The sequence below is a fragment of the Cucurbita maxima genome, unplaced genomic scaffold (genome assembly GCF_002738345.1).
Source record: "Cucurbita maxima cultivar Rimu unplaced genomic scaffold, Cmax_1.0 Cma_Scf00021, whole genome shotgun sequence".
NCBI classification, from domain to species: Eukaryota; Viridiplantae; Streptophyta; class Magnoliopsida; order Cucurbitales; family Cucurbitaceae; genus Cucurbita; species Cucurbita maxima.
The window spans coordinates 2980424-3007716 of record NW_019272037.1 but is presented as its reverse complement, the minus strand read 5'-3'; the positions used below and the strand labels follow the sequence as shown (position 1 = coordinate 3007716).

The 27293-nt window shown below is 40.3% G+C and overlaps 6 protein-coding genes across 8 annotated transcripts; 3 read left to right on the top strand and 3 right to left on the bottom strand.

The window, feature by feature from the left end:
- Window positions 1-1723: 1723 nt before the first annotated feature.
- Window positions 1724-5377, top strand: LOC111495181 (protein QUIRKY). The gene has a single exon (XM_023145096.1). It carries the CDS (start codon window positions 1865-1867, stop codon window positions 4949-4951), a length of 3087 nt encoding a protein of 1028 aa, XP_023000864.1. The 5' UTR covers window positions 1724-1864; the 3' UTR covers window positions 4952-5377.
- Window positions 4962-7006, bottom strand: LOC111495182. Of its 2 annotated transcripts, XM_023145098.1 has the most exons (3): window positions 6717-7006; window positions 6142-6616; window positions 4962-5274 (listed from the first exon to the last, which is right to left on the bottom strand). In XM_023145098.1, exons 1-2 carry the CDS (start codon window positions 6876-6878, stop codon window positions 6173-6175), a joined length of 606 nt encoding a protein of 201 aa, XP_023000866.1. In that variant the 5' UTR covers window positions 6879-7006; the 3' UTR covers window positions 4962-5274; window positions 6142-6172. The 2 variants fall into 2 exon arrangements, with proteins under 2 accessions (XP_023000866.1, XP_023000865.1); XM_023145097.1 differs by lacking the exon at window positions 4962-5274 and having other exon boundaries at window positions 6017-6616; window positions 6717-7005.
- A 2372-nt stretch (window positions 7007-9378) lies between these two features.
- On the top strand, window positions 9379-11375 carry LOC111495210 (homeobox-leucine zipper protein HAT5-like). Of its 2 annotated transcripts, none has more exons than XM_023145143.1 (3): window positions 9379-9892; window positions 10231-10640; window positions 10738-11375. In XM_023145143.1, exons 1-3 carry the CDS (start codon window positions 9721-9723, stop codon window positions 11158-11160), a joined length of 1005 nt encoding a protein of 334 aa, XP_023000911.1. In that variant the 5' UTR covers window positions 9379-9720; the 3' UTR covers window positions 11161-11375. The 2 variants fall into 2 exon arrangements, with proteins under 2 accessions (XP_023000911.1, XP_023000912.1); XM_023145144.1 differs by having other exon boundaries at window positions 9381-9892; window positions 10246-10640.
- A 3062-nt stretch (window positions 11376-14437) lies between these two features.
- LOC111495629 lies at window positions 14438-16674 on the bottom strand. Its single transcript, XM_023145742.1, has 5 exons — window positions 16123-16674; window positions 15887-16020; window positions 15669-15816; window positions 15479-15585; window positions 14438-14617 (listed from the first exon to the last, which is right to left on the bottom strand). The coding sequence occupies exons 1-5, from the start codon at window positions 16448-16450 to the stop codon at window positions 14576-14578; spliced, it is 759 nt and encodes a 252-aa protein (XP_023001510.1). The 5' UTR covers window positions 16451-16674; the 3' UTR covers window positions 14438-14575.
- A 1178-nt stretch (window positions 16675-17852) lies between these two features.
- LOC111495296 (protein NRT1/ PTR FAMILY 2.8) lies at window positions 17853-19850 on the top strand. The gene is made up of 3 exons (XM_023145273.1): window positions 17853-18001; window positions 18081-18298; window positions 18372-19850. The coding sequence occupies exons 1-3, from the start codon at window positions 17896-17898 to the stop codon at window positions 19788-19790; spliced, it is 1743 nt and encodes a 580-aa protein (XP_023001041.1). The 5' UTR covers window positions 17853-17895; the 3' UTR covers window positions 19791-19850.
- A 1148-nt stretch (window positions 19851-20998) lies between these two features.
- Window positions 20999-26328, bottom strand: LOC111495316 (ATPase 11, plasma membrane-type-like). The gene is made up of 22 exons (XM_023145294.1): window positions 26140-26328; window positions 25985-26050; window positions 25789-25908; window positions 25593-25691; window positions 25365-25502; window positions 25129-25263; window positions 24875-25054; window positions 24591-24797; window positions 24380-24499; window positions 24159-24278; window positions 23944-24066; window positions 23750-23854; window positions 23405-23549; window positions 23129-23293; window positions 22802-23040; window positions 22682-22714; window positions 22498-22579; window positions 22222-22382; window positions 21923-22108; window positions 21656-21838; window positions 21395-21573; window positions 20999-21317 (listed from the first exon to the last, which is right to left on the bottom strand). The coding sequence occupies exons 2-22, from the start codon at window positions 26036-26038 to the stop codon at window positions 21221-21223; spliced, it is 2871 nt and encodes a 956-aa protein (XP_023001062.1). The 5' UTR covers window positions 26039-26050; window positions 26140-26328; the 3' UTR covers window positions 20999-21220.
- Window positions 26329-27293: the final 965 nt, after the last annotated feature.

Sequence of the window (27293 nt, the reverse complement as noted above, 5' to 3'; positions counted from 1 at the left end):
AGAGATAGCCTTCTCAGCTTGTTTCAAACACTTGGGAAACAAAATCCATGTTAATTTGCAGCATTATCTTTCAGATAATGGCATAAATCTACCTTTTCCTTCAAAAGGAGGAATGTTTCTATCCTAAAAGGAAAATTAATATGAATTGTGATAAAGGGTACTAAAGTATGAACCAACCCAGAACATGGGAATGGAACACAGCATCATCCAAACAAAATGTAATCACAAATGAAGAACTCTTAATGGGGTTTCAATTCATAATCTAATAAAACACAATCCCACACAAAATTCTATGCGTGAAACAAGTGAAAATCTTGAAGAACATAAACACTAAACATAATCAACAGCAGAAATCTCTCCTCAGAGTGATGCAGAACCCATTAAGAGATTGCCAAAACCTCATGGAATCCAGATTTCTTTTTCAGTGGAATAAACAAGAAAACAAGAGATATGGATTAGGGCCCTAAAGTTAAGGAACTGTTTGGGGGAGAGTGGAGAAAATTGCAGAGAAACCCATCCTTTTTCCACACCTATATTAATATAATATTAATGCATTGAAATGATGTCATGAAGAGAAAATTATGGCGAAGGACAGCAGAAGAAGCATCAATGAGAAAATAAATTTACTTTTTGATGAGACGGGAAGGATCAGATTCTGGCAACAAAGTCCACCCATTCAGAAAGTGCAGAATATGACATGGGGTTGAGAAGCTTCATCGACATGCGGAGCCAAAGGGGGAAAAAAGTCCATTAGTTCACAGTCGCCCAAGGATCGCACTGAGAAATTGGTACAATAGTGGAGACCCTCTTCTTCGTCCACTGCAAACACTAAAGTTTCGGCTGAATATTGGCATCTCCATTGAAGATCTGTATGGAAGGAAGCAGCTAGGGCACAACAGGGTAGCCATTAGTGAGAAATGGAAGTGATTTGGGTAAAGGGTTGGGCTTGTTTTTCTCTTTGGAATTAACTTTTGGGAGTGTTAAGCCTTTTGGGCTAAAGGGAGGGGAATCTAACAAGGCATCTAAATGGTTGCATACTAGTTCTTCACCACCGTTTTACATTATTAGATGTATTAGAGAGAAAAATTAAACGTATCAAACTTATACGTTTGAGGAGATTCTTTCAAGTGGAGAAACCCTACTTTTTGGGTTACTTTCAAGTTTACACTTTGTTCGATTCGATAACATGACCCAATTATTTTTCGGCTCGTGGCTTCTAACATTGCCCGTCTACCAAGGCCATAATGCAACTAATTTTGATACGAATGACAAAAATAAAGAGGCCCAAATGGATAGGTCATAAAGGATTTAAACATACAACTATGTTATTCCTTAATTTATTTGTTTTGGAATATATAGGGAGAAAAAAAGGGATAAAGAAGAGGGAAACCATAAAGTGGATTCATTCAAAACCTTCACAAGAGAGATTGGAATCTAATCTCTTCCCCACTAACACCCCCACCTTCTAACATTCTTATTCTTTTTATTATTATTATTATAATACAATTTAAGCATAGTTCAACTCATCAGAAAACAAATGGTATGGTTGAGAAGATATCATATGTCGACATTAAATTAAGAAATTAGTGAAACAAATGGTACGGTTGAGAGGATATCATATCTCGACATTAAATTAGAAATTATTTTTAAAAAAATGATAAAAGATAGAAATTTGTAATTTAATGTTAAAGTTTATAAAAATAAAATAAAATTGTAATAGGGAAAAAAAGGGTTTAGAAAAATAGAATAAAGGAAAAAGGGGAAAGCAAATGGCATCAATATTCAATACATTACAGCATTTATTCTGCTTCTCCGCTATCACCGCATTTTCTGATCTATTTTTGCTTCATACCAAAATGAGACCATGACGACGCCGGCTCAGCCACCGCCACCGTCATCGCCCCAACCGCCACCGCCACCCAAAACAGTTAGAAAGCTCGTAGTCGAAATCGCTGATGCTCGTAACCTTCTTCCTAAAGACGGCCAAGGAAGCTCCAGTCCTTATGTGGTTGCCGATTTTGATGGCCAGAGGAAGCGGACCGCTACTAAGTTTCGTGAGCTCAATCCCACATGGAATGAGCCGATTGAATTTATTGTCTCCGATCCTGATAATATGGACTATGAGGAGCTTGATATTGAGGTTTTCAACGATAAGAGGTACGGCAATGGAAGTGGCCGGAAGAATCAATTCTTAGGGAGGGTGAAACTGAACGGAAGCCAGTTTGCGAAGAGAGGAGAAGAAGGTTTGGTTTACTATCAATTGGAGAAGAAGAGCGTGTTCAGCTGGGTGAGAGGCGAAATTGGGCTTAGAATCTGTTACTACGACGAGTTAGTTGAAGAAGCTCCGCCGCAACCTCCGCCGCAGGAGGAGCAACCGATTCAGACTGTTGCCGAGAAGCCTAATACTCCGGAGGCTGTTGTCGAGGAAGCAAGGATGTTCGAGCTTCCGCCGCAGGGGGAGGTCGGTCACAACGATTCGAACCCGCCGCCGGTGGTAGTTATCGATGAGCCGCCTCCGCAGGAGATGCCGGTACATTCTGAGCCACCACCGATGGAGGTAAATGCTCCTCCGCCTGCGGAGGGCCAATTTGCACCAGAAATTAGAAAGATGCAGAATAACAAGGTAGCAGGATTTGGGGAAGGGGTTAGGGTTTTGAGAAGGCCGAATGGGGATTACTCTCCGAGAGTAATCAATAAAAAATTCATGGCGGAGACGGAGAGGATTCATCCGTACGATCTTGTGGAGCCAATGCAGTACCTCTTCATCCGTATTGTGAAAGCCAGAAATATCGCTCCTAATGAGCGCCCCTACTTACAGATTCGCACATCAAGCCATTACGTCAAATCGGAACCGGCGAATCATCGGCCTGGTGAACCGACTGATTCGCCGGAATGGAAATGCGTCTTTGCCCTCCGCCATAACCGGCCTGATACGGCAAATACGACGCTGGAGATTGCCGTCAGGGATTCTCCATCGGATCAGTTCCTCGGTGGCGTTTGCTTTGATCTTTCCGATGTTCCTGTACGTGATCCGCCTGATAGTCCTCTGGCTCCTCAGTGGTACCGCCTTGATGTCGGTGCCGGAGATCAACAAACCACCAAAATTACCGGCGACATTCAGCTCTCTGTTTGGATTGGAACTCAAGCCGACGACGCATTTCCAGAAGCTTGGTGCTCCGATGCGCCACACGTGGCGCATACGCGCTCAAAGGTTTATCAATCTCCGAAGCTATGGTACTTGAGAATTACAGTAATAGAAGCGCAGGACCTTCACATCGCTTCAAATCTGCCTCCATTAACGGCACCCGAGATTCGGATCAAAGCACAGCTGAGTTTTCAGTCGGCTCGGACCAGGCGAGGGTCCATGAACAACCATAGCGCCTCATTTCACTGGAACGAGGACCTCGTCTTCGTTGCCGGCGAGCTTCTCGAAGACTCCCTGATCATACTCGTTGAAGACCGAACGAGCAAGGAGGTCGTACTCCTCGGCCACGTCATGATTCCGGTGGACACTGTCGAACAGCGGTTCGATGAGCGGTATGTGGCGGCGAAATGGTTTTCTTTAGAAGGCGGCAACGGTGGCGAATCATACAGCGGCAGAATCTATCTCCGCCTTTGTTTGGAAGGCGGATATCACGTGTTGGATGAGGCGGCGCACGTGTGTAGTGACTTCCGTCCGACAGCGAAGCAGCTTTGGAAGCCAGCCGTTGGAATTCTGGAGCTCGGGATTCTGGGAGCTCGAGGGTTGCTTCCGATGAAGACGAAAGATCCGGGGAAGGGGTCCACTGACGCTTACTGTGTCGCCAAGTACGGGAAAAAGTGGGTCCGAACCAGAACGATGACTGACAGCTTTGATCCACGTTGGAATGAACAGTACACGTGGCAAGTATATGATCCTTGCACTGTTCTCACCATCGGCGTCTTCGATAACTGGCGAATGTACTCCGACGCGGCGGAGGACAAGCCGGATTATCACATCGGAAAAGTAAGGATTCGGGTGTCAACCCTCGAGAGCAACAAAATCTATACAAACTCGTACCCTCTGTTGGTTTTGCAGAGAACAGGGTTGAAGAAAATGGGTGAAATCGAGCTAGCCGTCCGGTTCGCCTGTCCGGCACTGTTGCCAGATACATGTGGAGTTTATGGGCAGCCCTTACTTCCAAGAATGCATTATCTCCGCCCTCTGGGGGTGGCTCAACAGGAGGCGTTGCGCAGAGCCGCCACAAAGATGGTGGCAACTTGGTTAGGCAGGTCGGAGCCACCATTGGGGTCGGAGGTGGTTCGATACATGTTGGATGCTGATTCACACGCTTGGAGTATGAGAAAAAGCAAGGCAAATTGGTTTAGGATCGTTGCAGTTTTGGCATGGGCGGTGGGATTGGCCAAATGGTTGGATGACATCCGGCGATGGAGGAACCCCATAACCACAATTCTTGTTCATGTTTTATATCTGGTTCTTGTTTGGTACCCAGATTTGATTGTTCCAACTGGGTTTCTCTACGTGTTCTTAATCGGAGTTTGGTACTATCGGTTCAGACCGAAAATCCCCGCCGGAATGGACACACGATTATCGCACGCCGAGGCAGTAGATCCAGATGAACTAGATGAAGAATTCGACACAATTCCAAGCTCAAAGCCACCGGACGTAATCCGAGTCAGGTACGACCGGCTAAGGATACTGGCTGCAAGAATCCAAACAGTGTTGGGGGATCTTGCTACCCAAGGGGAGAGAGTACAAGCGTTGGTTAGTTGGAGGGACCCTCGAGCCACAAAGCTGTTCATTGGAGTATGTTTCACCATCACATTGATCCTCTACGCGGTTCCGCCGAAAATGGTGGCGGTGGCACTCGGATTCTACTACTTGCGCCACCCCATGTTCCGGGATCCTATGCCGTCAGCAAGTCTGAACTTTTTCCGGCGACTTCCTAGCCTATCAGATCGGTTAATGTAGACTAAAGTAGTACATGAAAGTATTAAAAGTGTATTATTATTATCATTATTATTATTTTTAACCCCTTTTTGTGGGGTTTTCCATAATTACAACCCCAAATTGATGGGGTAGTAGTTGAGTAGGCTCCTTGATAGCCGGTGGGGAAGGGAAAGTTCAAAACTGGTGGAGTTGAAAAAGATATCCCAAAAAATAACACGGTAAAGTGTGAAAAGGGAGCTGTCATCATGTTGTTTGGTTCTTGGAGATGGAATTGGATTGACCAACACAGTAATAAGAGAGAGAGAGAGGGAAAACAGAGTCCCATAGTTTGCTGTAATTGTGTCCTGAAAAGTTGGAACATCACGTATTATTTTCAAACATATCAGATCTTCCTCTACTGTTGGCAGCAAAATTAGAATAATAATACAGAGCTTTCTTCTTTGATTATTTTTGTTTGTACTTAGCAGAGTGGAAAATGTCCATAACAAATCACAGGGCCACCAGAGAATGAAGTTGCCATGTCTTGTGGCTGAATTCTCGGCAACCCACATCAATTTCTGCCCATTGGGTTGCCATATTAATGGCGGTTAGGCGCACACCCAATAATTGCAGAACAATATTCATTCAGTTTTCCTTCAATTCTGTCCTGAAAGAGTAACTATTTCTGGTTTAGATTAAACAATGGGAGGAACCTCGGAAGAGAAGCACGAGGGTAAGGTTGAGAAGAAGGAGAAGAAGATGATCATGGTAAAAAGAAGGGAAAAGATAAGGATAGGGAAGAAGGTGAAAAGAAAGAGAAGAAGAAAAAGGACCCTGCGGATATGAAGGATCCATTAAAGCTCAGACAGAAGCTTGAGAAGCTTGAAGCCAAGATGCAGGCTCTGGCGGTTAAGAAGGAAGAGATATTGAAACTGATCCATGAAGCTGAACAGAATGCTGCTCCATGAAATCTGGAATGAGTAGGATTCTACTACTATCTCTTGATGATGCAGCTAACAGGATCAAAAGATTAGAAGGCTCAAGTTTTGAAAATTTTATGTCTCTTACTGTAATACTTCTTGAAGAAATGAAATTATGATACCAAAATCACCTAATTCTAATCCACATTTTGAAACCAAGAGAATGAAAAAGCTCTCTTCAGATGCACCATGATTCTGGTTCTTAATTACACAGAGAAATTAGAACTGTTTCAAAAGTAGTATTCAATTTACCTACACACACGGAGATTCGGCAGAGTCCTATTCAATCAGCTTCCTGCAAGCCACCCAGCACCACCGATCCAACAAACAATCCGGCAGCCCCAAGCGTGAGTCCGCCGGCGACCACCGCCTGTAACGCCACAAGCGGCGCTGAGTCATCGGGAATGAGAACAATCGCCGCCAGCGCTGCAACGAGAATGGGAAGGGCAAGAGAGGCCAATGTGGACGGGGAGGCGCTCGCAACCTTCTCAAGCAAGCTGAGAAGCCCGAACTCCTCGGCTTTTGAGAAAACCCCCAATTTCTCAATCGAAGAGAGCGTAAACCCTAATTCCTCTGCCTTCGATAGTAGCCCTGCTTTTTCAACGTTGCTAAGCACTTTCTTCGTCTCAAGCTTCTTGAACACGTCCACTTCCACATCCTCCGAGCTCTCGTAGAAGATACCGGCTCCGAACCACTTCTTCTCCCAACCGTCGTCGTATTTGTTCACCTGAATCCATCAATTTCCATTTATTAGCGCCCTAGCCTGGCCCCCAAACAACGCGATCAAAAGACAAGGGGAATTATAACAGAGGAAAGAGTTGCAGTACCTTCTTCTGAGAGGCCATGGCGAGGATCCTGAGTGGATTGGATCTGGAGGAAGGACGAGGACGGGCATGGTTAGAGGCGTGGCGGAATCTGGAAATGGAGAAGCGGTTGGGAAGGAGAGAGGGAGCAGCAGAGGAAGATGGTGATTGTGCAGTGACCGCCATTGTTGAAGGGGAAGGGAAGCTTCTGAAGGATTATTCTTCAGGCAGGAAGTGATGGAAGAGGGAGGTTTCGCCATGTAGGAGAGAGATCTGAGACTGTGTAATCTGATGTCCACTAATATCCACCAATCATATCCTCCATTGCTTTATCTCAAATTTTCATAACTCTCTCTCTCTCTCCTTCAACATTTACTTAATTACCTTAAGCCAAAGATTAAGTTGAGTTTAGATCATTTGAAATCCAGATTATATTTGTATGAAATGAATCCATTGATTCTTTCCCAATCGATTGGACCGTACTTTCAATTATTTATTTCATGACCAAATTATCTCGGGACTAATTTTAATGTTTTTTTGTATTTATAAATAGAGATTAAATTATTATAAATTTTACCATGTACTAAATTCAGGAAATAAATTATTTCAAAATTAAAAACCGAATGGGTAAAATAAATATGTGCACAATTTTGGATTTCTATGAAAAAATATATATTTTAAATTTAAACACAGAAAAATAACAAAAAAAAAACACGTTAAAAAATTAAATTGAAGGGACTCGTACATATTTTGGAGATATTTTGTAATGGGCTGATGAAAGAACAGGCCCAATTTTATGGGCCGATTACGAAAGACATGGGCTGTCAGATTACGAGACCTTATTGGGCCGTATGGTCCAAAACCAACGTTTCGCGAGACTGAAAACGGGATACATTTTCTCCCTAATTTATACAATAAATTCCTAAACTATATTCTTTATTTCAAAAATATTTTTAATCTTTTAAAGTAATAATATATATATTTTTTATTTTTACAAACAATTTAAATCTAAAATAGTATGTTAATCTAAATTTGTATTCTACATGCTCATTATTTCAAATCGTAATTTATGTCTGAAATTCTAAAAATTTGAATAAAATTTAAATTTAAAATATAAATTTAATGGTTTAAGAGTTGAAATTCGTGATAATTTTTTTTATAAAAATAATAAATTAATAAAAATTTATAGATAAGATTTATATACAGGCACATACATACATGGATTTTGATGAATCGGATGGTGAGAGGGGGCCCACCAGCCAATGTGGAGAGATGATGCCAATTTAAAATGTGGAAGGAAGGGACAGGTGGAGCCAGAAGCACATGACGTGGCCCAATTGGTGGGACCACGTAAAATGGTGGACAAGCGATGAACGAGTGACTCAGCCTTAAGTTGAGATGAAGATGACCAACTCGGGCCCATGACTCAGTCCGCGGACTCATGGAAAACGACTGATTGGACAGGATTCCTTTGTTTTCTGCCTCCACCTTTCTCTCCTTTGCCTCGTTGTCATCTCCATCTCCTCCCTCTCACCTTTATTCCCTCCCATTTCCCATTTTACCCCTCTACCATCCCGTCCTCGTTCATCCGTTGAATTATTACGTGAGATCCTACATCGGTTGGAGAGTGAAACAAAACATATCTTACAAAAATAGTATTTACTAGCAGTGAACTTGAACTTGAACTGTTACAATATTCATACCTACCCAGTTTTGAATGAAAAAAAAAAAAAATAATAAAATATAAAGTTGATTCATGGCGTGTCACATGCAATTATTTTATATTTATGCATATCAAATGCTTGTACTTGCATTTTAGTTTAATGGAGTAGATATGTGTGTGTATATATATATATATATATATATATATATATATATATATATTCATTACTTTTTAAAGGGTTTGTGAAAACCCATTGCTAATTGTATAGTAAATTACAAATTAATTTCTCTCTTTTTGATGATATAAATATACATTTAAAAACTAATTCTCTTTTAAATATATTTTGTTTTTTTTTTTTTTGTTAATAATAATAATAATTTAAAATTTTTAATTTGTTTAAATAATTTAAATTCAACCGATTATTGAAATAAATTTAATTTTTACGTACAATTTATTTAGGGCTATAGTTTTTAGAGTATATGTTATTGCCATTTATTTTTATTAATTTGGCTTGAATGTTTGGTTGGCAGAAACATATAATTGGGAAACATTTTGCTCCTCTCATGCCATTATTCACTCTACTTCATGTTAGCTCCTTAACATTAATTTACATTTTTTTCGTTAATAAATATAATATTAGTCGCTTAATTTTCAATAAACATGATATAAATATATTCATTATAAATCAATTATCTCTCTTCAGAGCTCAACGCCCTTACTGTCCATCCCCTTTTTGGGTTGAGCCTCTTCACTAGCACATCGCCTAGTGTTTGAATTTAATACCATTTTTAACAGCATATATTGTACTATTCAGATTTTTCCTTAGAGCTTTCACTCGAGACTTTTAAAACTCATAGTCTAAGAAGAAGTTTTCACAGCATTATAAATGATGTTTCGTTTTACTCCCCAATCCATGTGGATCTGAGATGAATGTTTTAATAATTAACCCACAAAACTAAGGAGAAGGGTATTGTGGTAACTACGGATATATGAGAAGCATTCTGGTGCTGCCATTATAAGCCCACCAAGTTCTTCCCCCTCCGAAGGGAAACGGGAAGGAAAGGAGGAGATTCTCTTCTCGGAGGCTTCAAACCCAGAAACCATTTCCTCTCGATCTTCGATTTCAATTTGGAAAAGAAATCCAAAGAATCGAAGAACAGCCTCATCCATTAATCTTTCTTATTCTGAGGGATGGGTGTGAGCAGCCGTTGTTCCCATACTTCACACATCACCGAAATCATAATCACCAGCTTCTTCCGCCATAAGTCTTAGATTACCCCCCAACAACACAGACCCACTGGCTAATCTTCTCCGTTTTATTGATGGCTGTTTGAAACAGGGAATAGTTTCTTTGTATTTAGGGCTATGGCGGGTCGGAGGGTATATGGCGGCGGCGGCGACGACGGTGGTAGTATAAGCGGTGTTTCTTCCAATCATAGTGTTTTGCTTCAGAATCGTGGAGGGTCTTTTGCTTCTGAGCCTCTTAGTGCTCTTTTCCTTTCTGGGTCATCTTCTTCTACTTCCCCCTCTCTGCTTGGTACACCCTTTTTCTTGATCTTTTCAGTTCTTGCCTCTGTATGCTTGATTTCTTTGATGTTTCTCTGTGGAATTGATGCTTTTGGTCACCCTTTGGGTTTATGTGCTGAATTCTCAATGCTTTTGGCTGTTTAAATTGGACCATTAATCGCTGATTTTGAGAAAATCGATGTAATTTCCTTTTGGTGTTTCTCTGTTTTTAGTTGTTTTGTGGTTGTTAGCTGAATCTGGTGCAGTTATAGAGTTCAATTTGTGTAGAAGAATTGTATGAGATTGATTGATATTATCTGACATATATCACTTGGGGAGTAAAACTTGTCTAGTTGATGTTCATGACAGATTGTTCTGGTATAGGTTCAAGATCCATGATGAGTTTCGAAGATATTCGTGGAGGAAACGGATCGAATAGATCGTTCTTTTGCCCGTTCGATAATGAAGATAATGGGGATGAAGACTTGGATGATTACTTCCATCACCCTGAAAAAAAGAGGCGTTTATCAGCTGATCAAGTCCGGTTCCTTGAGAAAAGTTTCGAGACCGAGAACAAGCTCGAACCGGAGAGGAAAGTTCAGCTAGCAAAGGACCTCGGGCTGCAGCCTCGTCAGGTTGCTATATGGTTTCAAAATCGCCGAGCACGGTGGAAAACTAAACAGCTGGAGAAGGACTATGAAGCTCTTCAATCCAGCTATGGAAACCTTAAGGTTGACTATGAAAACCTACTGAAGGAGAAGGATTCATTGAAGGCTGAGGTAAAAATGTTGTTGACATTCATGGATATTCCATTATTGCTGATTAAGCTGTGTTGGGTTTGCATTATTACTAACAAACAATACATGGATATTACAGATTCTTGTCCTGACAGACAAACTGATACTCAAAGACAAAGAAAGGAGCAACTCTGTGGTGTCTGAAGATGACAAATTTGGTGAAGAACCACCACAAAATTTGGTTGATGAAGCCTCCAAATCTTCAAAGCTGGGTTGTAAGCAGGAGGAGATGAGTTCAGTCAAAAGTGATATATTTGATTCAGATAGCCCACACTACACTGATGGGGTTCACTCTTCACTCCTAGACCCCGGAGATTCGTCCTACATTTTCGATCCCGATCAGTCCGACTTATCGCAAGACGAAGAAGATAACTTGGGAAAGAATCTTTTGCCTCCTTGCATCTTCCCAAAGCTCGAAGATGTCGATTACTCTGACCCGCCCACAAGTTCTTGTAATTTTGTATTCCCCATCGATGACAATGCCCTTTGGTCCTGGTCTTAGAGAGTCTTTTTCTATGTTGTGCTTGTTTTTCTAGTAATAAATCCAAGCAATGGTAGCCCACACCCACGTGTCGAGCCTAGCCGAGCCAGGTTCGACAACTTCTTCGATCCGTCCTGTAATCTTCTTGGGTTTTGGTTAAGGGTTGTTTTTAGTGTCGAATGTTGTTTTCTTTGAATGTGATTAAATAATATGTTGTCAATTATGTTTCCTCCTGATTTTGATAGTTTTGAAAAGTTTAAGGTTGTTTTGATGACTGTAATTTTGTGCCCCATTTCAGGGCTTTGGCTTGCTCTTTCTTCGACCTTAATTCTATGCTTTTTGCTTACAAATCAGAGCAAGCAAATGGGTAAGAGGCAAAATGATGAGAAGAAAAGGCTAAAACTTTACTGAAATGGTGTCTTATGAAGCAATGTAATGAAGGAAAAGGGAGTTGACTTTTATCATATGCCATTAATGGGTAGCTTGCAGAATCATCATGTCACTAATAAAGTTTCTTGTTCTCTTCTTCTTCTTCTTCTTCTTCTTCTTTTCCTTGAAGATGTTGCTAGTCAACTTCAAGATCCAAGCTTTACTATTAGACATACCTTTTGAACATTGCACTCCATCCAACTCTAGTGATGCAGTGATACCCACCAAATCGCCCATATACGTGAACTGTTACCTTCACGAAACACGTTTGACTCACTGTTTTTATAGCAAAAAAATGAACTTTATGTAATATGTAATTCACTTCAGATATTGTCAGCCTCATGGTTTTAAAATGCGTCTACTAAAGAGAGACTTATATAAGAATGATTCGTTCCTCACTCTAACCAATGTGGGATCTCACAATCCACTCTTATACCATGCACATTGCTTAGTGTCTGGTTTTGATACCACAAGTAAATATTGTCTACTTTAACCTGCAGTCTCACTGTTTTAAAACGCGTCTACTGTAAAGAGGTTTCCACACTCTTATAATGTTTTGTTTCCCTCTCCAACCGATGTGAGATCTCACACATAAACTCGACTTCATAGCTCCATGATCTACACAAAATTCAACGACGAAGAAGAGAGAGAAACGAAAAGAATAAAATGAAAAAAAAAGAAGAGGAGACAAGGCACATGGTGATGGGAAAATGCAGAATCTGTATGGTGTTTTATGGAGAGGCATTATTTGAAGTGGAAGAAGCTGTGTTTCCATGGAAGACAAAATTTTGATTAAGAAAATGACTTATAAGCATAATGGATGAAGGTATAATTAAATCAATGGATATTTCATATTAATAATTCTCAACCTTATAATAAAATTAAATAATAATAATAATAATAATAATAATAATAATGGTCCATTTGATGCTGATTTCCCACTTACATGCCCACATAAACTTTTGAGTGTAGTCAAATTATCCCATCAAAATCAAAAACCTTTCTTCTAAAATATAATCCATACATTTTTTTCAAATATATTCTCTGACAATTCGATCGAGATTAAAATGATGGACAATTTATCATCCTCCACTGCACCCATGTAAAACATTGAATCTAAGCCACTCGTTCTTCTCGAAATAGATACCCAAATTAGTGAATATAATACCAACTTAAACGATATCATATACATTTCAATACCATCGTCAAATATTAGATATATTATAAAATTCAGAAAATAAATAAATAATAATAATTTATAAACAATGGGGTACGTGGCGGGGTTTTATTGGGAGTTAGAAAAGGTCAGGAAAAGGCTAGGGCGGGGAAATGACAGAGCTACCTTATCCGTTGACTGTAGATAGGCAAAATAGTACCCAATGAGGGAGCGACGCGTGTAATGTAATTACCGCAGGTAGCCGGTTTAGATCTACCGACTATGAAAGTCTGGAACTGAGGTCTTCGATGGATTAGAGCCACGTGTGCGTATGATGGGCACGATCTTGTCAGATTAAGGTTTTGCAAAAGGTGGGTTTTGTTAAAACGACAGAACTGTCACCGTCAAAGTGGGGACAGTCACTGCACTATGGTAAAATAATAATAATAATAATAATTAAAAACAAAAAAGAAAACCCTAAAGCCTCGTCTTGGAATCTCCATCGTGCTCGGTCCCACTGACGTGGACGTGCTTTACCACCTGGCAATCGATCCGTGGCTAGATCAGAGTAAAAAACACAGGCATGGGCCCCACCACTTCCACCTATTTATTTGTTTATATGCATATACATATATACATACATACATACATACATACACACACACATATATATATTTATTTATTTATAATTGTTTTGTCCTATAAAAATTTAATGGTTTATTTTATGTGTTTATCTCAAAGTTTAATAATTGGGCTTCTATTCTCTGCATTTGTCTATATAATAAACTAGCTGGATTATCTAATTATATATTTTAATTATAAAATGGAAGAAATTAAAATTTTACTAATTTTTAATGAACTTAAAAAGAGGAATTGGAGGTCTAATTACCTAATTAATTTTTAGGAGGTTATAAGTTTATGACAAAATGTATTACTTTAATACTTAAAATTAAAAATGGAAGGTATTAGAATGGCTAGAGTACGCTTCAATTTCTGTATGATATTGTCCACTTTGAGCATAAGCTCTCCCTTTCCCCAAAAGGCTTCATACTATTGAGGCGGCTAAGTTTAGGGCATATATTGTCCACTTTGAGCATAAGCTCTCCCTTTCCCCAAAAGGCCTCATACTATTGAGGCGGCTAAGTTTAGGGCATAGCTCTGATTCCATGTTACATGACTCTTCACAATGATATGATATTGTTCACTTTGAGCATAAGCTCTCATGGCTTTACTTTGGGATTCCCCAAAATGTCTCATACCAATGGAGTTAGTATTCCTCACTTATAAACCCATGATCATTCCCTAAATTAGCTAATGTGGGACTTTCATCATCCAACAATTTCATCATAAATCTAGTAATTTTAATGTGGCTATCAAGTTAAATAATTTTGGGGAGTGGAACCGACAAAGAGCAATTTAGTGAGGACGACATGTGACTTAGTACAAGAACACACACGTGTACCCTGTTTCTTGTTTCTGTTGGGTTCCATTCCACCTCATGTCTACAGATTTGTCCACTCATCTTTTTACCGTCGTTGATCTAATATTTTCAAAAAAATATTTTGTCTTGAAACTATCATTCCTTCCGTTACAAATTTACTCTAGTATAGTTTACGATTTTGATAACCATTTGATTCCTGAAGAACGAAAAAAGAAAAAATACATATCGTTTCATAACTCGATGTTTGGAGTAGTAAAGATTAAATTTACAAATTAATAATGTAATAAGATTTATAGAATTATTTTTCCATCAGATCACAAGGCTATCATCCATTGAAAGAAAACTCACAAAAATGAGCTTTGGGACACCTTCAACAATGGCTGTTCCATGTGTGACACTCAAAAACCTGCTCAAAATTTGAACTTCTCCTTCAAGTACACCACTATCTCTTGCTGCATCATATAATAATAATATGAAAAACACTCCCGGGTTTGTGTCTAATTCATATAATTATAAATAGCAATCGTGTTCGTATGATCCGAAAAATCTAAACAACCTAACTTAAATGATTAGGGTTATGTTGGGTTAGAGTTTTTTTTTAGTTTAAACTAGATTGAAATTTTCAATTTAGTTCATCAAAAAATAAAGTTTACATCTCAACCCAACTTGACCCTAACTTTAAAATTGATATGAAAATTAAAATATTTCACATGAATAACAATTGTCAATGATACATTGTGACTTATTGTGAGATTCTATATCAATTGAGGAGGAGAACGAAACATTGTTTATTAGGGTGTGAAAACCTCTCCGTGCTAGACACATTTTAAAAATCTTGAGAAGAATTCTGAAAAAGTCCCATGATGACATCCGCTAGTAGTGAGTTTGAAAATTTTTAAATAATTGGAAGATTTTTTTTCAATCCCGACAAAAGAGTGTTGAATTGGGAACATTATTCAAGTTATTTGGGTCACTAACTCACCAACAACAATGAGTCTAAAATTTTTTAACCAAACTTCTGTATACCTCATCTAGTTAATTTAGATGAACACGACTCTCCACAATGATATGATATTGTCCAGTTCGAGCATAAGTGTTCATGGCTTTGCTTTGTGCTTCCCTAAAAGACCAAATTCCAATTGAGATGTATTTTTTTGTTTATAAACACATGATCATTTCTTAAATCAGCTGACGTAGAACTTTTGCTTAGTTATAGATCTAAGATTAGTATCTCACCTACGAATTATGATCAGATTTTAAAATAGGAAGAAAAAAAAAAGAAATATATTAATAGTAAAACAGAGAGAACTCACTATGAAGCAAAGGAGAACACATCCAGCGGCACCGGGAAACAGAGCATACCAGAAATTGAGATGCTGCATCTTAGCTCCATCGATGAACATTAGCGGCAAACTTGCAGCTGTTAACATTACAATCAAAAATCAAAGTCAATCCATATTCCCAAACACACACACAACAAATTGAGTGGGGCTTCAATTTAACCTGGTGGGTGCGTCGAACCAGTATAGATCATGAACGCCATGGATGCAGCCAGAGCAGAGCTTCTAGCCAGCCATCCAGGCCCCAACAAAGTAAACGCCAAAACCCCAATTGCCGCACACCCAATCTGGGCCATGAACATATTGTACTTCTGCACCAAAAGAAACCTAAATTTAGTTCTTGGTTCAAAGCAATTGAGCTGTCAGAGATGTAGCGAGTACTCGAGCAGCAGGGGATGAGGGCGCTGCGAACAGGATAGCACAGACGGCTCCCAATGGCGCAATTGTCATAGAAAGCCCTTTTGGCGCTAGCATCTGATCCATTTTCCCCAGCATTGCCATCGCTGCAAATGCCCCTGTTTCATTCATGACAAAACAACGTTACCCATCTCGCAGTTCTTCATCAAATTTCGGTCGAAATTCTCATACATTATGATTCATAAGGGACCTTCTCTAACCTGCAGAAGGCCAAAGGATGTCACTGAGGGGAGGAGAAACAAAGCCTTTGTCTGGTTTCGACCCATCTGAAATCGGTGCACCAGCAATGCCGGACGCCACAATACTCCTGTAACCGATTCCGTCGCCGCCGCCGCCCCCATTTCGTCTTCTCCTCCGATCGTTGAGTAATAATCCCAAAGGCCTAACAGACCCATCTATTGAAAACCCTCGATTTCCATTCAATAAATGGCAATTGGGCAGCAAAGAAATGAATGAATGGTTTACACGGAAACTGGGTTGATACGGCTGCTGGCCACGGTGGTGAATTGGCTTCAATTGCAGATTCATACTGGATTTTACCCTCGACCCGCCTCCAAGCTTCGATTGTTTGGAGACAACACAGGGGAGAAGATGAAGACAAACAAAGAAAGTACGGTAAAAGCCGCAAAACGAAGTTTGAGAAATAATATATTGAAAGGTGAGGCTGACAAAGACACCATCTGGAGGGGTATGGGATTTGGGAAAAGCTGTGAAGAACGCCAGAGGGCTTGAAAAGGAAAAAACAGATAAAAACTCGAAGCTGTGTTGCGGAGTTGGCCTTTGAAGAGGTCCAAAGGCCATTCCCCAAAGGCTAAACCATATGGAAAAAATGAATAAAGAATAGCAGCAGGCAGCCTCTCTGTTTCGCTCTGTTTCTGTCTGTCCCATCGTGCTTGTCCTTATCTGCAATGACTAAAAACAACCTTAACCCTCCTCCAACCAAGCAGTGAAATGGGATTTAAAGTCCACCTGCTTTTATATCACCATTTGAAATGGGTCAGGAGATTGTCAACTCCTGTTACGGGTTTGACTTTCTTGAAAGTAAATGACAGTCGAGGAAACCCTGTGATTTGTTTGTCAGCAATGGCGACAGCAGCAAGTCAGTTGCTGGCAAATTTTGGTGGCTAAGAGTTTGGTTGAAACCTAAAACCCCTTTCAACACTTAACGTTATCCAATAACAGAGAAACAAACCAACGTAATGGTATCGTCCACAAGTCAAAGCTTGGCCATCCACAGAAAACTTTGGAGCCCCATGTTCGTTGTTGAGTTAGAACTTCCCCAACAATGAACATGGAGCTCTAAAGTTTTCTGTTCGAAGTTGGGATCAAAGTTGGCCAACTAGAGTCAGAAATCTTAAAAGACCTCGTACTAACGGAGATATGAGATTCTTCTCCCAACCATCTTTTCACACTACAAAGTACACTATTTAAAGTCCATAAGGCATATAGAATTCTCGAACAAAATACTTATTTTATTCAACATTTCGGTCACTTTTTTAATATTTTCAAGGCTCACAACTTCTTTGTGATTCTATTAACATGGGTAGGTCACAAACCTCCATAATAATATGATATTGTCCATTTTGAACGTAAGTTCTCGTAGCCTAGCTTTTGGGGCTAGTTTCTCCAAAATATCTCTTACGAATGGATATGTATTCCTTACTTATAAATCAATAATCAACCCCTTACTTAGCCGACTCAAAACTTATTTCATTCTTATTCGACAATTAGTTTAGAAAATATTTTTGAAATGAAACTTGATTGTGAAAAAAAAAAAAAAAACAATGAGCATGGAATTGGTGTGGGAGAAGAAAAATGGAGCAGTTGGGGAGGAGCGGCCAAGAGAGGGAAAATAGGATCAATGCACAAAACCTCAATAAATATCTTCAATTTGGACCATTTCCACCGCTCCTAACTTCCTCCACTCCCTTTAATTACAGACTCCTCCTCCTTCACTCCCTTCCACCGCCGCCATGGACTTGGAATCCCCACTTCCCTCCTCTCCTTCAAACTCGCACCACCGCCCTCCTCCCCCTCGCCGGCAGCCAGGAGGGTGGTGCGCCGTCAAATACATCATCGGTAACACAAAACACTTCAACAACACAACAAGCTCCTCTGTATTTTCCTTTGGTATTTAATGCATCTTCTTTTTCTTAAGGGAACGAGTCGTTTGAGAAGCTGTCATCCATGAGTCTGATCTCCAATATCACTGTATATCTCACCACCAAATACAATCTCAACGGCATTTATGTGGTCAATGTGGTTAACATTTGGAGTGGCACCTCCAATGTTGCCACTTTGGCCGGCGCTTTCATCGCCGATACTTGTCTTGGCCGCTACCGCACCCTCCTCTACGGCTCCATTGCATCATTCTTGGTATTATCAACATACCCTTTTGAATTCATGAACATTCATGCAATTCTTTTGATTCCAAATTCGTTTTCATTAGGGAATGGGGGCTGTTACGCTCACTGCAATCTTCCCCCAGCTCAGACCTTCTCCTTGCAATGCTCAAAATCCCGACCATTGCCCACAGCCACATTTATGGCAGCTTCTCGTTCTCTTCACTGGTCTCGGTCTGTTATCCATCGGCGCCGGTGGCATTCGTCCCTGCAACGTCGCATTCGGAGCCGATCAATTCGACACCACCACAGAAAAGGGAAAGTCCCAATTAGAAAGCTTCTTTAATTGGTGGTATCTCTCTTTCACCGTTGCTCTGCTTATAGCCCTCACCGGTGTTGTTTATGTTCAAACAAATATAAGTTGGACCCTCGGATTCGCCATACCCACCATTTGTTTCTTCTTCTCCATCACGATTTTCTTGTTGGGTCGCCATACTTACATCATGGCAGAGCCCAGAGGAAGCATGTTTTCTGATATGGCTCGTGTCATTATCGCTGCTTGTAGAAAACGAAGATACTCTGTTTCATCTTACTCGTTTTATGAACCACCAATGGCGGATTCTTCCCATGAGGAAAAGCTTGTTCATACAGAGAGATTCAAATGGCTGGATAAAGCTGCGATTATAGTGAACCCAGATGAAGAATTGGATGAACAGGGGAAACCCAAGAATCCATGGAGGTTATGCAGTTTACAGCAAGTCGAAGGATTCAAATGCCTTGTGTCCATTATTCCCATTTGGATATCAGGAATTGGGTGTTTTGTAGTGTTCAATCAACCAAACACATTTGGAATTCTTCAAGCTTTGCAATCAAACAGATCAATCGGAACCCATTTCAAATTCCCACCCGGCTGGATGAATCTGGCCGGAATGATTTCTCTATCAATATGGATCATAATCTACGAGAGGGTTTTCATCAAAATGGCAAAGAAAATCACCGGAAAAGAGAGAAGACTTACAATGAAACAGAGGATCACGATAGGGATAATCTTGTCGATTGTGTGCATGGTCGTCTCCGGCATTGTCGAGAGATATCGACGGGAGGCTGCTTTGAAAAACGGGTCGTTCATTTCACCGATAAGCTTCGCATTTCTGTTGCCGCAGCATGCTCTTACTGGTTTAATGGAGGCTTTTGCGTTGGTAGCCATTATGGAGTTCTTCACAATGCATATGCCAGAGCATATGAGAACGGTTGCAGGGGCCATCTTCTTCCTCACGCTCTCTGTTGCGAGCTATTTGAGCTCTTTAATAGTTAATCTGATACACAGTGTGAGCGGTGAATTTGCAGAATCGCCATGGGTAGGGGGTCATGACTTGAACGAGAATAGGCTCGATTACTACTATTTCACGATCGCCATTGTCGGAACTCTGAATCTGCTGTACTTCGTGTTGTTTGCAAGCCGTTTTGTGACGAGTTATGATAATAAAGTGAAATTGATGGAAGATTTGAATCGGATTGATTTGTAAATGCCTGAGAAACAGGGCGCGTCATGCCAATATTGGGTTCTTCGTTGCACATTACTCTTCCGTAGTTTACCTTTGTACAGTAATGTTAGGATTTTGTTTATATAGCTTTTATTTATTTTTTTATTTATTATAATTAATTAAATAAACCTTTTAGTTTGATTGACTTTCAATGTAACCCATTTGACTTTCTTCTTTTTTTTAATTTGTTTTAATTTACCCGTTTTTATAATGAAAAAAAATTGAAAAGTAATAGTTTAGCTTAGTCTTCTTCCTTTTTATCTCCTCTTCAATCGACCTGGGATGATCTCACTCCCTTTGGGACCCAGTGTCCTAGCTCGTTAGCACTCGTTCCTCTCTCTAATCGATGTGAGATCTCACAATCCACCCCTTCCCATCAAAACCCAGTGTACTCGTTGGCACTCATTCTCCTATCTAATCGATGTGAAATCTCGCAATCCACCACCCCCCTTCGAGACCCAGAGTTTTCACTGGCACTCATTCCTCTCTCCAATGGCCTCGAAGGGGGGTGGACACTGTGCCAACAAGGACGTTGAGCCTCAAAGAGGGTGGACATCGGGAGGTGTGTCAACGATGATGATGAGCCCCAAAGGGAGTGGACACTGAGTGATGTGTCAGCGAGGACACTAGGCCTTGATAGGGAGTGGCACACTTGTTCCTCTCTCCAATGGCCCGAAGGGGGGTGAACACTGTGCCAACAAGGACGCTAAACCCCAAAGATGGTGGACATCGAGAGGTGCCAACGATGATGCTAAGCCTCAAAGGGAGTGGACACTGAGCAATGTACTAGTGAGGACACTGAGCCTTGATAGGGGGTGGTTTGACACTCATTCCTCTTTCCAATGGCCCCGAAAGGGGGTGGACACTGTGCCAACAAGAACGTTGAGTCCCAAAGGGAGTGGACACTAAGTGATGTGCCAGCAAAGACACTGAGTCTTGATAGGGGGTGGCTTGTGAGATCTCACATCCATTGGAGAGAGGACACCGCGCCCTAAAAGGGGATGGCTTGTGAGATGGCACATCAATTGGAGAGAAGAACGAGTGTCTAGTAAAGACACTGAATAAAAGGGGTGGCACATCAATTGGAGAGAAGAACGAGTGTCTAGTAAAGACACTGAATAAAAGGGGTGGATTGTGAGATCCCACATTGGTGAGGAGAAAGCTGATATTTTACCGAGAAATGCATGAAATTAGGAGAAGATGATTTCATAAGAACTTCCTTTTGGGGGTGGGGGTGGGGGTGGGGGATGCATTACAGGCTATGCCAAGTCCAGCAGTAGAAAGAAAGACACAACAGAGTCCTCTAACATGCTAAAACAACACCAATTGCATATGTTAATGGGGCAGCAGTCAAGATACAACTACAAAGACAGTATTTTACAGTATGTATTGGGCAATGGGCATCCATCCCCTCACACAGTGTATGCTTGTTGAATCGTTTCGATATCGAGACCCTTCAGTCGAACCACTGATTCTACATGACCCTTCAGTGTATGGAGTTCCCTCAATCTAAATCAATCCGAATTCGCAGTCAGTTAAAAGAATGATAACTTAAAACTACCAAGTCCTTAGCATCTGCATCATACCTAGCAATTTCAGCTCTCCTTTTGGCTTCTTCAGCCATGTGATTGAGTTCTGTGAAATGCGTTCGCTCCGTGAACATCTTAGTGTCAGGCGGTTGCAAACCGTGCAGCGTTCTTTGTGCGTGAGCCCATTGCAGCTCGCGTTGTTCCTTACCGAAATCCTTTTGTCTTGTGAAAGCAATCTATACAAGAATACAAGTCAATACAGTTATTGTATGAGGTCTACCCAATGCTAGATGCACACGAAACCGTTCAAATCCATACCCTCTGCTCAAGCATGAGATCCCAAGCCTTCCCACTCAAAGCATATCGAATAGCAAACTTTATAGGATCAAGAGGAATATAAAAGATGATGTTATAAAGCCAAATCACACCAGCCCAACCCCAACCAATTCCTTCAATGGCAGCAAAACTCCAATTAGCATACACAGCAATCAAAGTGGCAACCTGTTCATCAATACATCCAAACTTAGTGTTTCCTTCCATCCAAAGCAAATACACGTGACGCAATTCAAACCAAGCTCGCCTTACCAGTTGAGCAAGAATAAAAGCCACTACAAGAAACACCCCTGGACGCTCGACATAGGACCAACTCCGAGATCGTGTGACGAAAATGAGTGCTTGACTGATAGTGCTCACTTGCAGATATATAGCTGAGGCTAGCTTCCGGAAATCATCATGAGCTGTTTTTTCAAGTGTTGGTACCCCGAAGACTCGCTGAAGTTTTCGTAAAACGCGATAGATCAGCAGAAACCAGAAGAATAGCAGTGACTAAGTACAAGAAAACTAGAAAAAAACAGCAGGTTTTTAAGGACATTGGATTGTCTTACAGGGAAAAAGTTGGTTTTATACGATGCCCAGAAGAATATAACCGTCATCATTGCCAAGTAGCTACCAAGAACAATGCCAGTAGTAAAAATTTCAGCTAGCTTCCAACTATCTGGGAGAGGAGATGGCTTGACCCTATCCTTTGATATTGTCATGATTGTACCTACAAATTCATAATATTATTCCGATCAACGGCCTGTTTGGATTGACTTTCTAAACGTTTAAGATAGTCGGAAGTTATTCCGAACATGCTCCAGATAGAGAGGTTTTGAACGAACCATCGTTAAGGATAGCAATAATAAGCACCATAAATGGTGGGAAATCAAATTTCCAGATGAGGGCCAGCAACATGAAACCAAGCTGCAACAAACAAAAGCAGCAGCTCACGAAGTTATGATCATAAAAGTAACATTAACTCGTCATTCAGGACATGCCAGAACATCTTTTCTAAGAACAACTTACCACGATACGTATTGTGATGGAAACTGCATAAATCTGACATGAACGAGAAGTAAAAGCGAGTCAGAAACAAATCAGAACGTCACAATCTCACAGAATGCAACGTGAAAAACCAGGGGTTACCGTGTAATTCTTCATCCTCTGAAATATTGCTCGACTGGTCAAAACGGCACTGATGATAACACTGAGACCAGGCTCAGTAAGAACAATATCAGAAGCACTCCGAGCTGCATCGGTTGCATCTGCAACAGCTATCCCTATGTCTGCTTTTTTAAGTGCAGGAGCATCGTTCACTCCATCACCAGTCATTCCACAGATATGTTTCATAGCTTGCAAGCGTTTTACGATCTCGTACTTGTGCTCTGAACCAACAAAATATCATGGTGAGCCAGTATCCAAGGACAAAAACTGGTTTCTTTTGGTTCCCCAAACTAAAAATTCGAAAAGTACCCGGGAATACACCGGCGAAACCATCTGCTTTTTCTATAAGGTCATCAACAGGTAAAGCAGCAATGGACTCATCCTTTTCCTGTCCTAGCAAAGCAGATGATGGGTACATGTTAGTTCCCATCCCCAATCGACGTCCTGTTTCCTTTCCGATAGCCAGCTGATCTCCTAATAAAGGAACCAACAAGCATAAATTCAGTGAGCTCATTGGTGCCATTCCATACATGAAGAGCATTTTTACTAGGGATGTACTCATGCAGGGTAGAGCGCGAAACATACCGGTAATCATTTTCACATTTACGCCGAGATTTAAAGCTCTCCGAATTGTCTCTGCACTATCATGCCTTGGTGGATCAAACAAAGGCAAGAGGCCAATGAATTGCCAAGGACCTCCAGCACTTTCTTTCCTTCCTTCTGGAACTTCCTGATATGAATCAAATAGAGGTCATAACCAAGAACAAAACATTCTTTATAAGGGTGTGAAAATCTCTTCCTAGCAAACGCGTTTTAAAAACTTTGAGGAGAATCTCGAAAGGAAAAGTCAAACAAGGACAATATCTGCTAGCGGTGAGTTCGGGTCATCTCAGTGGCCTTATAACCAAGGGATCAACAAATCTTACTAACCTGGTATGCTACAGCAAGCGAGCGCAGACCTCGTTCAGCAAATTTATCAATCACTGCATGAACTTTTCTTTCTATCTCTGACTTGTTGTGTGCAAGATTTAGAATCTAAAAGGGACGGTTAAAACAGGAACAATATTTAGTAATCTGTTCTCAGGTAAAACATTGCACAAGTACAAATAGAGCAGCCTTTTTACCTGTTCTGGAGCACCTTTACTGACTCTGTGCATCTTGCCCTCATGGTCGATATAAGTCAAAGCCGTTCGCTTGTCAGTAGGATTGAAAGGAAGGAAATGTACTTCCTGAATCCCAGCACGAGCCTTTGGAAGCGAGAAAGATGCAGCAACGAGCATTTTAAACATTTCAAAAGCCTTTTTGAAAGAGTAGAGAGATTTGGATATTGATGACTTACCTCCTTTGGGTCAGCTAGCATCCCAACAATAGCAGTATCTATAGCATCTTGATTCTCAGTTCTCGACGCTCGAGCAGCCATTAGAACAACCATGTCTGCATCTATCCCTTTACTGAAAATCTAAAGTTACAATTAGACACAAAGTTAGAAACAAACAATATAAATTGCTCATGAGAGGAAGAGATATCCCATTAACAAGAAAGAAGCAACTCTCTGCCAACCTCAACAAGGTTCTTGTCGACAGTTAACTTGTTCAAGGTCAGGGTTCCTGTCTTATCACTGCAAAGCACATCCATGCCTGCCATTTCTTCGATAGCCGTCATCCTTTTCGTGATGGCACCCTGAAATTGACATAGATAATCCCAACGTTTATTTCGTAACTCACTGATCAGACAACATTCAACAGGAAGCATTCAAAATAACTAAGCCAACCTGTTGGGATAACCTATGAGAACCTATAGCCATTGTCACAGATAGAACGGTAGGCATGGCTATGGGAATTCCTCCAATCAGTAGCACAAGGAGGTTGTCGATTCCAGGACGATACTCACGGTCCTGAATTGGGTACATTACAATGATCTCTATTACCATTCCCAAAGCAATGGAACATATGCAGAAATTCCCTATGGCTGTCAAGACCTACAAACGGAGTGACAGTTAAAATAAAGAAATCGCATGAACCGAAAATCAAGTAATACAACGACTCGTGTTCTTGCCTTTTGGAAGTGTCCCACTTGGTTGGTGGTGTCAACAAGATGAGCAGCTTTACCAAAAAAGGTATGGACACCAGTAGCAATGACCACAGCTTCAATCTCTCCTTGCTTGCAAGTAGAACCAGAGTACACGCCGTCACCGGGACCTTTCGTTACAGGAAGAGATTCACCTGTAAGTGCAGACTACAAAGCCCAAAGCCAAACTTAGTACAGAGGAATCAGGCTACAATCTCCAGATATCATGGTTGGTTACAAACCTGGTCAATTTTTAGTGGATCCCCATCCAGAAGACGAGCATCAGCTGGAATAATGTCCCCAAGTTTAACACTGATTATGTCACCAGGAACTAAAATAGAAGCATCTTGCTCGCTCCATCTTCCATCTCGAAGAACCTTATGAAGCACACACAAGGTACAGTTTCCACTTAACTTTAAGCATACAAGGTATAGTTTCAAGCAAATATGAAGCGCACACAAGAATTCATCTCTGATACCTTGCCTTTGGGAGCAAGACGAGCCATGAGAGCAGCAGCAGCGTTTCCTGCATTGTTTTCCTCAATAAAACTGATTGTGGAGTTGATGATAAGCAAAATAATGATACCCACAAAATCTTGCCAGTCAGGGGGCTTTCCCTGCAAGTAATTAAATGGGTACTCAGAACAATGAACAGGAAAGGAGAAGTGAAAAAGCAAAAAGAAGAATCCATGTAGCTGGGCATTTACTCCTCCATTTGCAAGTGCAATAGCCATAATTGCAGCAGCTTCCATAACCCACGATAGAGGATTCCACATAAACCCCAAAAACTTCAAAACTTTGCTTTCCTGAAACCAAACAGCACCAAAAAAACAGAGCAAATGAAACAGAGTTAACCTCTGAACTACCCAATAGACGCAATGCTAATAGTAAGTGAAGCATTACCTTCTTTTCCTCGAGCTTGTTGTGGCCAAAAATCTTCAGCCTTTCCTCAGCAGCCTCACTGGTAAGACCCTCTTTGCTACATCTCAGGTTTTCAAAAACCTCATCAATGGGTATATTTTCCTGCACTTAACCAAATGAGAAGAAGAAGAAGCCAACCCAAACACCAAAATTGCTCTAAAATGCTCAGATCTATTACCAAATCCACAGCTTCCTTCAACACAGCCTCCAACACTTCCGGCTTCTCCCCCATATCTTCCTTTCACTGTCCAACCACATTCAAATCCTAGCTCATCAGAAAAAACCCAAAAAAGGGTTCATAGAGTAAGCTCAAAACTGAACAAAAAAACGTACACCCAAATGCCAAAGAGTTGATTTGGATGAATTGGAAGCGAAAATGAGGACGACCCACAAACGCCAAGCTCCCCACGAACCACAGAAAACGAACAAAGAAGAGCGTTTTGGTTTTGAAGCTGTGGGAGAGTCAGTTACAGTCCGATCCTGTCATTTTGTCTCTGCGCCAAAAACAAAAGCTCCAAAAGCTTAAATTTACTACTCAAATGCTTTAAAAGAGCAGTCTTTGATCCATAACTAATAGGTATAATATTATTCACTTCTCAAAAACATCTGTTTATTTTTTAAATGATTCATATGGTTAAGTATACTTATTTCAAATTTCATTCATATATCTGTTTATATCGATTGATTACAAATTTATGATCCTTCCCTAAATTAGTCAATCCACGACTTTCATCCAACGGTTACTAAGAGCATTAGCAAAGATGTAATTATGGTGAATAAATCTTTTTGCCTCTAAATTATAGACATCTTAATATATATACTTCGTATTTAATTTATTTAAATTAACGTTTGGTGAGTCCATGAGTTGGCTTAGGACGACGTGTCGGTCTAATTAATTACTTTTTTTTTTATTACAAAAAATCAAGAACAAGACGTGCTGACTGCAAAAACTTTCACAAATCCCATCAAATCTTTTTTTTTTTTTTTTTCTATAAACAATTTATTGAAAATATATAAATATTTTATTTTTAGTGAAAAACATTGTGCTTAGTGCTTACCACACAATACCAATAGTTGTTTGTATAAATTTAATTCACAAGTAATAATAAATAACCATTTTTATAAGAACTAAAATTAAAATAAAATATCCAAAAATAAATAAATAAATAAATAAAATAAGATTTTATATAATTTAATACATAAAAAAAATGGGGCCTGGAAGCGATCACGTGACCGTAACTATTACTATATCCACCGCTTTACGCGTCCCAATCCAAAATTTCAATTTGTTATGTACACTCCCAGTGCAACGGCTACAAAGGAGTGCTCCTATCACTTCCAGTTAATACCATTTCTTCAACATATTTGTCACCTAATTTCCAATTTTAATAATAATAAATAATATATTTGTCACCAATTGCATTTATATCGTCATTTATATCTTGTGGGCCATAGTAATATGATATTTTTCTCTCTCAATATTTGAT